A 14,173-nucleotide genomic window follows, 5' to 3' on the forward strand; every position below is an offset into this window, starting at 1 on the left:
CCCATACACAATATACAGCAGCATTCAAACGCAACCAATTTAAAATAAAATTATAAAACAAAAATCAATTTACCAACACAAAGCTGTTAATGTGAATATCAAATTAGATTATGATTATATTGTCAGATTCAATATTCATTAATTTAAATTTTCATATTTGAAGTGTATATTGAAATATATTGAAACAGCACTCAATTTAATTTGCTATATAAATCCGGGATTAAAAATCAGGTCACTCGTTTAAATCTGCTCAGTTGAATTGTAATAAATTTGTTGTTACGTTTGCTCAAATGCACAATTGGGATTGTTTAAAAATATATTGAATAATAATATCTACTGAATTAAAAAATATATATTTTGTTAAAAACTGGGTGTTTAGTTGTTAGAACATTTTAAATACATCGAAATTTTTAGACCACATATCATATTTGCGTGTCGTCTAAAATATATTTACTTAATTACATTTTAATTAAAATGTGCTTTTATTACCATCATGATTATTTTCATATTAATTTGTGTACCTACCTATTTGTGTTAATAAATTAATAGAATGTATTTACATTATGATATTTAATTTTAGGCGTACGTGGACTTAGTGCGAGCGTGGGGTTGGAGATCGTTCACCATAGTTTATGAGAACAGTGACGGTTTAGTCCGTCTTCAAGAATTGCTCAAAGCCCATGGGCCCTCCGAACTGCCTGTTGCTGTAAGACAATTGCCAGACTCACATGATTACAGGTATGACCTTTTTATAAGACTTCTAAGATAAACAAAAACAGTTTCTTTAAAAGAATAGTCTATATTGAACATAATTAACATTAAGGTTGAGTCGCACCATTTAACTATTTCCTGGACAAACCATAACCAGCCGTGAAATTATCGCGCGTTGGTCAACTCGGCGCGGCGATTTGACAACTGAATATGGTTCTGTTATCGTTATAGTTAAATGGTAGAACTCACCGTAATAAGACTTAAATTGTTGTCAACTATCAATATTTTAAACATAGCTTCAGTTCTATTGCGATTAATATCAGGTCGTCAAAGGTTTAAGCTCAATATTCCTTGCAGGCCACTTCTGAAGCAAATAAAGAATTCGGCCGAGTCACATATTGTGTTAGACTGTACTACGGAGAGGATACGAGATGTGCTCCAACAAGCACAGCAAATAGGAATGATGTCTGACTACCATAGTTACTTAATCACTTCTTTGGTAAGTCATTTCTAGAATCTTCCATACATTCAACTAAGTACGAATGTGCTAATTTAATTGTAAGATATGAATAAAACATGTCCTATAAATCATTCTATTATTCAATTTCTTTAATGTAAGTGAATTAAATTTACTTGTTTCTCACTTGCTTTGGTTGAACATAAACTCTATTATTCTAAAAGCTTGAAAAAATAACATAAATCACCCATGTCAGATAGAAGAAGATTTGTACAATGACAGACAAAATGTATTATTTTATTTATCTTAATGGTAAGATTCGATCTTTAATTTTGACACAGGACCTCCACAGCGTAGATTTAGAAGAATTCAAATATGGCGGCACAAACATTACAGCTTTAAGATTGCTTGACCCTGAGCGTGCTGATGTCCAAAGAGTCGTAAGGGATTGGGTTTACGACGAAGCCCGAAAAGGACGTAAACTCCAACTGGGACACACGACGGCTAAGGTAATTACCCATCTGTATGTAGGCCAATGATAAACTTATATGTACGAGCAAACATAAACAGAGCTGTATTAAGTTTAATTGTTTGTTTACAGGAGAACATGACCTTTATTAAGGTGAGATGAATTCAATTATACAGTTATACCGTTGTTAATTCCGTAGATACTGAAAACCTTCTACATTTTTGCATTTTCTGACATTCCTTTTAACTGAGAAATTCTTAGAATCCTAAGCTTTGATACAAGCGTTGCTTTTAATATAATATTAAAATATTCTTTGAAGTTAATATCCAGTTTCATATACAGACGGAAACGGCGCTTATGTATGATGCGGTACATTTATTCGCTAAGGCCTTACATGATCTGGATACGTCACAACAAATTGACGTGAGGCCTCTTTCGTGCGAAGCCGAAGACACGTGGCCTCACGGGTACAGCCTCATCAATTACATGAAAATCGTAAGTTTATTCCTTAAACTTGTTTGAAACATAAATCTTTTGTTCAAATTCTTGTAAGAAGGTTTGTAAACCGTTAGTTGCTCAGGTTTATAAATCTTGTAGAATTTATAGGACATGGATTTAGATGATTCAGTTATGCCGCGGTATTGTCCGCGTTGTATCCTACTTTTTCTTACTGTAAAAGCCACGTACATATAACGTTTTGCATTCTTTTTATTGTTATCGGTTTCTATCCTAACAGAAACTAAAGAAACTCTAATCATAAGATTAATTAGTTCAGTAAATTACACCAGTATTGATTCCATTATCCGCAAAGCTTTGTAGAAAATCAGTGTTGTACAAACATTCTGCTTTCGTTTAAAGCGAACAGAAGTCTCGCAATAAAAAGAGAAGTTTAGTGGTCATTGAACAAAGCTGCAACCGACATAGTGGGATTAAGTACTGGAACGTGAGACTTGACGGATTAACTGCTACGGCAATGTTCCGCTTAAGCACCTCGGGATTTCGCTTTTTATGGCAATCTCTACGAGTCTTCATTTACCTACTAAACTCTCAAGTTAGGTGCGCTTTTGATAGCATTTCGTTTTTTAATTATCTTGAAGAGCCACTTGTTGAATCTAGATGTGTTTTGAATTCCAATCGTACGAAAAGCACAAGTTATAAGAATTTATTAAATTACCCCCTTTATTAAGTTATTTTATATTATTGTCCAAAGTGTTTCATATTTTATAATAAGATACTTAACTTTAACGTCAACACATACAAATTCACCAACCCTAAGATATATGAAATCATAGAAATGGTAATTCATATCAATTTGTGTTTAATTGAATCAGTTTTCAATTAACTATATTCAATAAGTCAAATTTTCCATAAACGACAACGAGTGAACCTTATTTTAACGGACTTACATTTGACCCAAAACTTTATACGTATAACTTAATTATAATAGATCTTAGAAGTTGATAACCAAAATATCTTCCACAATACTCAAGTCGTTAATTCAATGAACAGGTCGAAATGAAAGGTTTAACTGGAGTGATAAAGTTTGACCATCAAGGATTCCGAAGCGATTTCACTCTAGATATAATTGAATTAACGAGGGACGGCCTGCAAAAAGCTGGAACTTGGAATTCTTCAGAAGGCGTCAATTATACGCGCTCCTACGGCGAGAACCAGAAGCAGATAGTAGAAATACTGCAGAACAAAACGCTCATCGTTACAACCATTTTGGTAAGTAATAAATAACATTCAAGATATAGGCATTAATCTACCGGAAACATTTTACTGCTCTCCCGTGGCCCACAAAAGCAAAATTAGCGTATCGCACATATATATGAGTGTTCTCTCGAGAAGCAAAAAGAGGATTTATGTAGACTGGCTCACAGTAAAAATATATTCCCTGAGAGAAAACATTCATGCGAGACATTTATCCGTATTCATGACTTGATACATACAAAGCCTTAAACAGAAACACAGAAGACAGACAAACCTGTATTTAAATAAAAAAAATCACTCGAGCATTTCTCCAAGCTCACTGTTTACGAATTCATTTTACGTGTATTCCCCAAGTACATAAACTCTGTTCACTGATGTAGTAATTCTTTTTTAACACATTTACATATGTAATCTGTTCTGTTAATCCCTAGAGCTCACCGTATTGTATGAGGCGAGAGGCCAGCGAGAAGCTCACGGGCAATGCACAATTCGAGGGTTACGCCATTGATCTAATTCACGAGATATCTAAAATTCTGGGCTTCAATTATACATTCAAGCTGGCGCCTGACGGTCGATACGGGTCGTACAACCGTGAGACTAAAGAGTGGGACGGCATGATAAGGGAATTGTTGGAGCAGCGAGCCGACCTAGCCATCGCTGATCTCACCATTACATACGACAGGTACGACCAAAATACATGTACACAATATTCATAATGAAAGTAAGACAATTAAGTTCCCTTTTGAATTAATTCCGAAAATGATTTCAGTATTTTATTTTCGGCAGTACAAAACAATTGCACTAAAGTATTGTTTGCTTCTCGGCCGGCAACCTTTTGTGGAACGCTGAAGCGCTTTGTGTTCACCTTATTCATTGTATTATTTTCGTTTGTACAGAGAGCAAGTGGTTGACTTCACAATGCCGTTCATGAATCTCGGCATTTCCGTGCTCTACCGCAAGCCCATTAAGCAACCGCCGAACTTGTTCTCCTTCCTATCGCCGCTTTCCCTCGACGTGTGGATTTATATGGCCACCGCGTATCTCGGCGTGTCAGTACTTCTCTTCATATTGGCGAGGTACGTCGTCGTAGACATACTATGTGACAGTAGCATCTCAACAATACATTGTATAATAGACATAACTACATGAATACCAGTAATCACTTAAAAGCACTCTGTTATATTTGCACATTACAACGAAAAAATATTTCCATTGGCTACGTATGCAGACCATTTAACATTTTCAACACGCAGCATGAAAGATCGAATATTTCACGGTATTTGGATTCAATAAGGAGACGGCGCCAGCTAAGCAGAACGATGTTTCAGCTGAAACATCGACTCGCTTCAGTTGGAAAAGTGCCGACTGTAATTAGGCCGCTAATGTGTTTGTCCGATAGGTTCACTCCATACGAATGGCATCAAACGCACACTCCTGACGGTGAGAAAATGGAAAACATTTTCTCTCTAGCGAACTGTTTATGGTTTGCGATCGGATCTCTAATGCAGCAAAGCTGTGATTTTTTGCCCAAGTAAGATAATTTAGAAAAACCCCTTACATTAACTTTTATTAGCACCAGACTGCCAATGAGCAGTTCCTTACCGGAAATGAAATTAAGCATGTTTGTCGCTCGAATGTTGTAAAAGAGAGGAAAGTAATAAAAACTTGTTCGCATTCTAAACACGCGTTTCATTTCTGGTGATAAAATAGTGAACTCAGCGAAGTCCACAAGATGAACATAAAAAGAGGGGTTGTTCAATCATTCGCCAACTTACTCGCCAGTGAATTTCAATTCCGGAAACGTTCCTTACAAATGTATATCTTGGGTCCTTATCAACTTAATTACATACACTCTTTATATATCTTTTCGACGTAAACCAGCGTGATCTTTTTATTTTGCTTTCATAAATTAAATACGAGATATTTGGATTAACTTCGGATGAATATTGAGTGGATTTTATGCACAAAGGGATAAAACTTTACATAGAGATTCGTAAATAAGTGTGAAGAGCAGGCCAATGTTTGGTGACGCTGCATTTTTAAAACGATTTCGAGCGTTGAATTTTCTCGTGGAGTAAGTTGGCAAACGATCGTGAGATACATTGTAAATGATTGATGGGCAGTATTTGGGCGCAGGTTCAGCCCGTACGAGTGGGACTCACCCAGGAACTGCCTAGACGAGCCGCCGGTGCTGGAGAATCAGTTCACTCTCTTGAACTCGCTGTGGTTCACTATCGGCTCCTTGATGCAGCAAGGTTCGGATATCGCGCCGAAGTAAGTCCTTTATGCCTCTGACGGCTACAATTCCGATAAACTCCACGAATGACAGGCCGTCTAATGACCACCAATTATTTCACAATTGACCAAAATCAGACCAAAGCGGTTGCCATTTAACGCAATAAGAAATAATAAGAATGACTAAAATTGACTGAAAGAACAATTTCGCGGTAATTACAAAACGGAAATGTAGCCTTCAGTTGCAGAGCTTGGATGAAGAACTCCCTTTTACTAATTAGTTTCAAAGCGACCACAGCCCTTTGTGAATTTCAAGCATCGGTAGTCGCCTAGAGCGTCCAATTTAAATAGAGACGTGTCGGCAATTTCGACTAGCCTTGATTCCCATTTCACAGTACTTAGCTAAATACTTACCGTTGATTTAGTAGCTAAATAAATAACTAGTTGAAACAAGGTAACTGATATCGCACCCGAGACTTGCTTGAGCAGTATCCACAGCTTGCTGCATCAAAGTTTGTTAGATACTGATGCAAATTGATATTGATTTCACATTGGCATTGTGATCTACTGTGCACTGTTACAATATGAAATTAATGTCTGGTTCGACATAGAAAATACACGTATATGAATTGAATTTTAAACTATCACACACAATTTGATAGAGATTGAAACTGCACTGAATGCTTTGTCTACTCACATGTAATTCATTTATGTCGATGTTGTGATACCACAACAGTTTCAGTGCAAGTTCAACAGTAACATAGTTTATTTTAACAATGCTCGTTAGTTGAACCCCTTTTACTGAAGTTGTTGTTATTAATACAATGTTGTTTGCACCAGAGCGGTATCGACCCGCATGGTAGCGGGGATGTGGTGGTTCTTCACCCTGATCATGATATCTTCGTACACGGCCAACTTAGCGGCCTTCCTCACTGTGGAGCGAATGGACTCGCCCATTGAGAGTGCTGAGGATCTAGCCAAGCAAACCAAGATTAAGTACGGTGCCCTAAAAGGAGGTTCCACTGCCGCGTTTTTCAGGGTGAGTACTAAGTGCCAAATTACCAAAATAATGTGTAGTGGTTGTTGGCACCGACATTCCAGTGGTAGTAAAATGTTTGAGATCATTATAAAACGAATTATACTTCACCAACAATTTACACAGCCAATTTGTTTCACCAAAATTTAAGGCAGGCCATTAATCTCCTCGATTTCTATCAGTCTGTGGTGACAGCTTAACGAAACGGGATCTAACTCTCGCGATTGGCGCGGTAGATTTGTAAACCACTAAGTTACCAAAAGATGGTTCCCCCCTTTAAATTATAGGTAGCTACTGAATAACATTAGAAGAGCTGGTTGATTTCTTAGAAGAAAATATAACGACGATATAATACTATTTTTAGAGTCGATCGTGCGCTAGATAAATATGGAAATGAATGATAGTACGCACATAACAACGATCAGGTATTTAGCCTGTATTACACCGACTAAAAAAATTTATTGAATTGTCGATTTTCTTTTTTTTTTAATCCAACCATTGGGCCAACTGTTGGCCAACTGTTTAGACTACAGTGTGCGGGTACTCTTACTCCTCCGAAAGTTAATATAAGTATGTGATATTAAAGAGCTTAACTCACGATTTAACCTCCGTATGAGCATCTCATAAATATGAAACGCTCCTGTATTTTGTTGTTAGCCATAATAGCGTGGATTTATGACGTGTTATCTTGTACCCTATTTTATTTGACATATTGGGTTTATGAAGATTAGACTCTATTCAAGCATAATAGTATAAAGTTTGAAGAAGATATTCGGCTTGACAACAACTTTATTTTCTCTCACCCAAAAATCTCAGTTCATTATTCAACAATACCTACTTTTATTACAAGCCTAACTTTTTTGAAACTTAAATGGAAGATGCATTCTTATTTCAAATCTCTCAGGACTCAAACTTCTCTACGTATCAACGAATGTGGTCTTTCATGGAGTCAGCCCGGCCATCGGTCTTCGCTACAAGCAATAAGGAGGGTGAAGAGAGAGTGGTTCGAGGAAAAGGAGCATATGCTTACCTGATGGAGTCTACCACCATCGAGTATGTGGTGGAGAGGAACTGTGACCTCACGCAAGTAGGAGGGATGCTTGATTCTAAGGGCTATGGAATTGCTATGCCTCCAAGTAAGTGAATTCGATGATCATACGTAGGTACAGATAATGCATGATATGTTCGAAAGATTATCACTGTAGGCGACTAGGCATAATTCATCTAAGATTCGTGACATTCTGGCTAACTTCGAGTGCCAACTCAGTTAAACATAAATCAAAAGTCCAATAAAGTCTGTCTAAGTGGAGTCATGACCCCTGACCCCTAATCGCACTTGAGAGCCCTCAGCAAATTACGAGTCATAATTAGGTCTCAAAGTTAGTGAAAAAATTCATTCATTTGTGCGAAACTAGTTAAATTAGTATAACGATCACAACTACAGTTGAAACAATTCATACTTATGTCTGAAATAATGAGAAAACTTTTATGACTGTATCGGCAAAAACGTAGCTTTACCTATACCAATAGGTATAAACTTTTATGAGCGAGTTTTGTCGACGTGTGCAAGTGGTTTATATAGGTTCGAAAGTATTATAAAAGTTCTGTGAAAAGTAGTTCACATAGTTAATGGTAACATACCTTCTTCAGGTCTTTATTGCCTAAATGTCCAAATTGTTTTAGACTCACCGTACCGTACGGCCATAAGCGGGGCCGTTCTCAAACTGCAAGAGGAAGGAAAATTGCACATTCTGAAAACAAAATGGTGGAAAGAGAAACGTGGCGGAGGGTCTTGTAGGGTAAGTAAGGGAAAACGACGTCGTTAGACTGCCAGTAGTGAGCGCTCTGCGGTGTTTAACTGTTATACGACGACACCGAATTCTTGTTGCCTAGCTTGTTCTCAACGTCTAATATTAATATCAAGAATATATTACGAAAAGAAAACAGAACGGAGTATATTAAAATTCGATGCTTACTTGATAGCGTAAATAGCTCTGCACTACTTCAAGCAATTAAAAGCAAACTCCATTTAAGCTTTAGCCTTTACTAAACACCTTATTGAAAATACTGTAGGCAGCCTCAAAGGAAGAATTTTCATTAAAAACCCATCGTTTTTCTTCCTTTCACAGTATCTAGAGAACTCGAATATTTTCCTTGTAGCTGGCATTTTTGCTCGGAAAACGTCAGGAGCCGTCACTAAACGTTTATGGGGTATTATGGGGGATATAAAAGGGCAAGCATGTCACATATACTAAACAATGTTTCAATCATGGCGACGACGAAATAAAACGGGGACCTCAATTCGCGATCTGGATCAACACCACGTTACGATATACAATAAAATCGATATAAACTCGAGTTACGATGTTACTGAGGTTACTGTTTTTCTAAATTCAATGTTTAGATAGCATTATTGGTAAATAGATACTTTTATCGATAGTTAATATTTATTTTTGACAGCGCCCTGTTTTCCTAAACTGCCCATCATCACCATGTATCCTATTATAATGACAGGACGAAACATCGAAATCATCATCGACGGCGAACGAGCTCGGGTTGGCGAACGTCGGCGGCGTGTTCGTCGTACTAATGGGCGGAATGGGGGTCGCGTGCGTCATTGCCGTCTGCGAATTCGTCTGGAAGTCGCGCAAAGTCGCCGTTGACGAACGCGTGAGTAATTTTCTTTAAATAACCAGATACACTGACAACTATAACTATTTCAACATTCCTATTTATCAGACAAGCTTTCTTTTGGCACAGTTTCCACCTCTCTAGGTAAATTTTCAATGATGGAAAATTGCAAGCAGCTCACATTTTTCCGGTCCAACAATAAATGTTCGACAGTCGGGATTAATTTACATTTGGTCGACATAAATAATTTATTTACAAATTAATTAATGATCAGCGTGAACTCGCTGTAGCTGCATGGTGTTTTTATTAATTTATTTACTTTCGATGATTAATTATATTTTTGTTTTGTTCTAGGTTTATTTTTAAATATAGGTAACATTGTTTTGCTGTGAGTCTTCTTACTAGTAAAAAATATGTAGGTAGATGCTAATGAGATTGTTGGTAGATAACAGACAATGATTTGGGTTTGTTTTTCATAGCCAGGCACATTTAGCTAGATACCTACTGAAATTAATTAGGTACTAAACATTCTATTCTTTTTAAGCATTCCTCATTGCACATCTTATTATATTATAACTTGCTCAATCTCAACTCACATGAATTCTTCATTTTCACTGCTACCCGGATGACAGAAGGAGGAGGTACGTTCTTTCAAAGTAAGATAGATTTTGTAAAGTTACATATCTACAACATAGTTCGATCCGCAGGCGTCGCTGTGTTCGGAGATGGCGTCGGAGTTGCGTTCCGCGCTGAAGTGTCCGGGCGGAGGCGCGGGCGGTGGAGGAGGCGGGCCCGGGGGCGCTCGCGACGGCGCTGGGTCGCCCTACTTGCACTATGGGTTCAGCACCAAGAGCCAGCTGCACTAGCGGCCGGAGCCCGCCGCCTCGCCACCCAGCGACGTGTAGGCAACCTGCGGCGGACGCTCCAATAACCCCCTCGCTGCTACCGGCTGGCCACAACACCCATATAGCCTGCTGACAATGTTCAAACTCGAAGGCTCGATCGTCTCCGAGTAGCGTAGACGTTTACGATATATTATTGTAAATAAATTCATATCTAATTTCGTAGGCTAAGTGCTGTTGTATGACCTGATGATACGAATTTCTGTTAATGTTTGGAAAAGTTCTTTTGATAACTAAACTAATCGTGATTTGTAGCAACTCTGTGCCAAAGATGTATTGTGCCAAATTTTACGATTACGATAAGTCAAACATGTGTCTACACTGTTGGCACGTCTGGAATAGTTTTCTAATCAATGATTTTGAATTCTTGTATACCTTCATACCGATTGGTGATATACGTTAAATCAGTAGGTATATCGATGTTTTATATCTATGAATCGATTAGAATAAATTGACATTTCATTAATTAGTGTAAGAGAATGTTAATATTTCCAGTGAAATAATTCTGTAAATAAATCGATACAGTGGTACTGCCAAAGTAGATTTAATAATAATTAGGTAAATTTACAACGGATTAATAAGTTTAATCATTTGTTTTTCGCTATAATGATGGATCAAAGTAAATTGACTTGTGACAAATTGTAATTATAAATATTTTCCTTTTAATGAATTGTATGTAAACTTAATGTAAATCGGAATAAAGATAAAACTTAACGAACCGATGCTGACGTGAGAGCATTACCGTTGTATGCCGCACGAGTACCTACTCTATGTAACTTGTAATTGGTATTGGAAAAGTTTCCACGGCTCAAAATGTGCCAAATATCCTGTTCACTGTCTGTAATATATTTTGTAAGTTTACATTGCCGAGTTCGAATAAATAAATTGTTTTATTACACACATGTTGTTATTTCACATCAGAGTTATTGAAAATCGCGTTTGTGTACACTGCCGAATGTTAATGAAGCACCAGCCGTCTGAATCCATTATGTACAAACAGAAATATACAGCGATTAATATGAAATGCTGCGATTTCCACATGAGTTAGTAACCAAAAGGAAATCATACAATTTGTAACATTCGGAGAGGAATCCTTCGTGTATTGTTATCAAAACAAAGTAATGAGTGACACAGGTGTAGGACATAAAACTAGAAATAAAATAAATATAGATAGGAGGCAGGTAAATGAGTCAGAGTTAGTTCACGACCGTTTTACAGCTTTTATACGATCTAGCGCGGGACTGCTATCCTTGGTTATACGAGACGTAGTAAAGCAAAACACCTATCAAAATATTGCTTTGTCACTGGCGTAAAGTGTTTTTTCTTCATAATTTTTATTACACAGAAATGTTATTTCGTTTCGTAAATGTATTACTTACTATATTTATACCTGGCTGCGGTAGTAAGCTTGGGTTATTCTATCTATGGCAATCTTTTCTATAGTCTGTACACATGAGAGTAGGGCTGCCATCTCGAATTTCGACAAACCCGGACAAATATTAAAAAAACCCGGACATTTTACGTAAATCGCATTTTTCCCCCGAACGAGTACGATTTTTTTTAAACAAAATAATACCTAATTTGTAATCCATTTATTATTAACATATACTTAAATTAAATGAGGTGCTTCCTTATATGAAAAGTGTCCGGGTTTTCCCCGGACACTTCTTGAAACCCAGCCCGGACGGCCCCCGGACGGCTTCCAAACGAGGACAAATCCGGGGAAACCCGGACGGATGGCAGCCCTACATGAGAGGAAAAGTTCCTATTGTAGTTGAAAATTCTAGAGGTAAATTCTTATTAAAGGAAAAGAAAAATCAAATATTCTTTTTTTATTGTAGATGTTACTGACGACTTGTATCATACCTGATAATGTTTGATCAAACTTTACTTTAATGAGGATATAAAACCTGTAGCCAACCGACTGAAGCAGAAAATCAAAGGCAAAAACGAACGAAGTATGATAAAAGCGAAACTAAATTCGAAGCCCAATATAAAAGGAACCATTTTGCCAACTAATTAGGTACTGAACTTTTGCTGAAAGAGTCGTAGTTTTCTTCACAAAAAAACTGATTTATCCGATACTTGCGAACAAAAGGCGAGTTCGAAACGTCTCTGTAATAAGTATGACTGATCCTAAAAAGTCACATTGAATATAGTTTTTTTGGAATCGAGTTCGTATAAACACTTTATTATATAGAAGGTCATTTATTTTGGAGTGCGGCAAAATGTTCGCAATTTTTTACCCCTGTGACGGCTGCTATATTACGTAAATACGGCTCTATATATAATGCGGTCATTTCTACCCCAAAAGGGTAATGAAGAAATTGTGTAACTGCGTGTGTGACCCCATGGGTCCTTTGCGTTCAACCTGTTAAGTGTTACTTATACTGTCGCTATAATTTATCGGCACTTTAAACTTACTGGTATGAACTCTCGCCTTTATTGCTGAGGGGAATAAACTTGTATTATACGCTTAATACAAGCGTTATTTTTATGGTACTAGATGAGTCGGATTCGGATTCGAATTATTCTAGCACATGTATGTGGGTAAATGACACAATTACATACCTGAAGAAAACTTGTCATAGACATAATCAACAAATCCTTCAACACTTTGAAAATGGCTTAGATTTTAGTGAAGATGGAAGTGTTGTCCAGTCTAGAACTTTAACGAAACTTTTTAAATCCGCAATTGGTTTGAAACTACTGCACCTGTCTAGCAAAGCCGTCGTAAGACTTATTACTGTAAAAGGAATGATTTACTACGTCGTATATCAAGTTAAGTATTTTTCTACTAAAAATAAAAGTTAGTAATATAACTTTTATTTTTGTGATCACGTTTTGTGGTAAAAGGGAAAAAATGTTTTACAGACACCCTTAAAACTTGTTATAGCGCAAATCTCGCCGAGCTTTATAACTGTTACGTTTACAGCCAAATAATAATGTAGTGCTAACAGAATATGTCATGGCATTTTATTATAGACTTAGTTTTATTTTTAAAGTTAATAAAAGTCAGCTATATTTTTTTTTTAGATAATTTGACTCGTTATTAACTTTTTATAAATAGAACATAAAGCGCTCGTTACAATCTAGATACTTGCGTTTGAGTTCTATCTGTCTGGGTTGTAAAAATTACCAATTTATCCAATAATTAAGTCTGATGTTATTAATTAATTAGTTACCAACGTTTCCTCAGTAATTTTCCATCGCTAATTACAAAAAAAATCAAATGTAAAATTTTACTATTTACAGTAAAGTCACACCACCCTGATCATTAAATCTTACACGAGACCGTACCAGTCTGAAATTCCCGAAAAAATAAAATACACGTGAAAGTCTGACAACAATATTAATTTAACCCCCAGCTAGACATTCTGTACACAGGTACATTAACAAGGTCCCGGGAGAACTGTGACAATCCTACGTTAATTAGCCGAAACAAAATGGCGCGACGTGGCTAGAAACGGGTGAGTCCCGAGTGAGTCGCGGGTGAGTTTGGGAGACGCGAGTGAGTTCGGGAGAAGCGAGCATGCCGCGGATAACTTGTGTCTACGTTGTTTACTCTCCGTAACGTACGTCCCACGCGACCCCGTGTTAACAGAATGCCAGTTATATTAACATTTTGTATTCATGCTCCCGGCTCAATGTGGACATGTCGGGATTATTTTTTGTTTTATACCTTTTATCTAACGGAATGTTTTACGCGAATTGCTTGTGGTAATGTTTATACAGGCAAATAATGGCTGTATATCGAAATGAGTAAAGAATGTTGACAATGCATGAAAAACATGAGCAAAAAATGTGTATTGAAAAGAAAAATCCTTTCAAACTGTAACGAAAGGAAAATTCAGTGCAATTCATTCCCAACCGCATTTTTATCTAAAAGCACTAGCGCGATGAATTGTAAAATACGAGGTGTAAAACTCACACGCTTTCCAAATCACAATTTCCAACGATAACCCATTGAATCCGGGTTTTCCGGTTTCCGGTTAGACGGTTAAGAGGAAAAGGGTTTT

At 37.0% G+C, this 14,173-nt stretch overlaps 1 protein-coding gene across 7 annotated transcripts in view; it reads left to right on the forward strand.

Annotated features, from left to right (window-relative positions):
- Positions 1-11,050, forward strand: part of LOC124633765 (glutamate receptor ionotropic, kainate 2) — a 37,842-nt gene extending 26,792 nt beyond the window's left edge. Inside the window, exons 5-20 of one of the 7 annotated variants that reach the window (XM_047169089.1) lie at positions 581-738; positions 1,069-1,210; positions 1,510-1,677; positions 1,770-1,790; positions 1,980-2,132; positions 3,147-3,365; positions 3,782-4,032; positions 4,247-4,426; positions 4,750-4,881; positions 5,487-5,624; positions 6,426-6,624; positions 7,526-7,757; positions 8,305-8,420; positions 9,136-9,291; positions 9,885-9,893; positions 9,960-11,050. In XM_047169089.1, coding sequence (XP_047025045.1) covers positions 581-738; positions 1,069-1,210; positions 1,510-1,677; positions 1,770-1,790; positions 1,980-2,132; positions 3,147-3,365; positions 3,782-4,032; positions 4,247-4,426; positions 4,750-4,881; positions 5,487-5,624; positions 6,426-6,624; positions 7,526-7,757; positions 8,305-8,420; positions 9,136-9,291; positions 9,885-9,893; positions 9,960-10,118 — 2,433 coding nt within the window. In that variant the 3' untranslated portion in view covers positions 10,119-11,050. The remainder of the gene's footprint in view (positions 1-580; positions 739-1,068; positions 1,211-1,509; positions 1,678-1,769; positions 1,791-1,979; positions 2,133-3,146; positions 3,366-3,781; positions 4,033-4,246; positions 4,427-4,749; positions 4,882-5,486; positions 5,625-6,425; positions 6,625-7,525; positions 7,758-8,304; positions 8,421-9,135; positions 9,292-9,884; positions 9,894-9,959) is intronic. The other 6 variants (XM_047169090.1, XM_047169092.1, XM_047169091.1 and 3 more) reach the window with 6 other exon arrangements.
- Positions 11,051-14,173: the final 3,123 nt, after the last annotated feature.

Source organism: Helicoverpa zea, chromosome 10 (assembly GCF_022581195.2).
Source record: "Helicoverpa zea isolate HzStark_Cry1AcR chromosome 10, ilHelZeax1.1, whole genome shotgun sequence".
Lineage (NCBI taxonomy): Eukaryota > Metazoa > Arthropoda > Insecta > Lepidoptera > Noctuidae > Helicoverpa > Helicoverpa zea.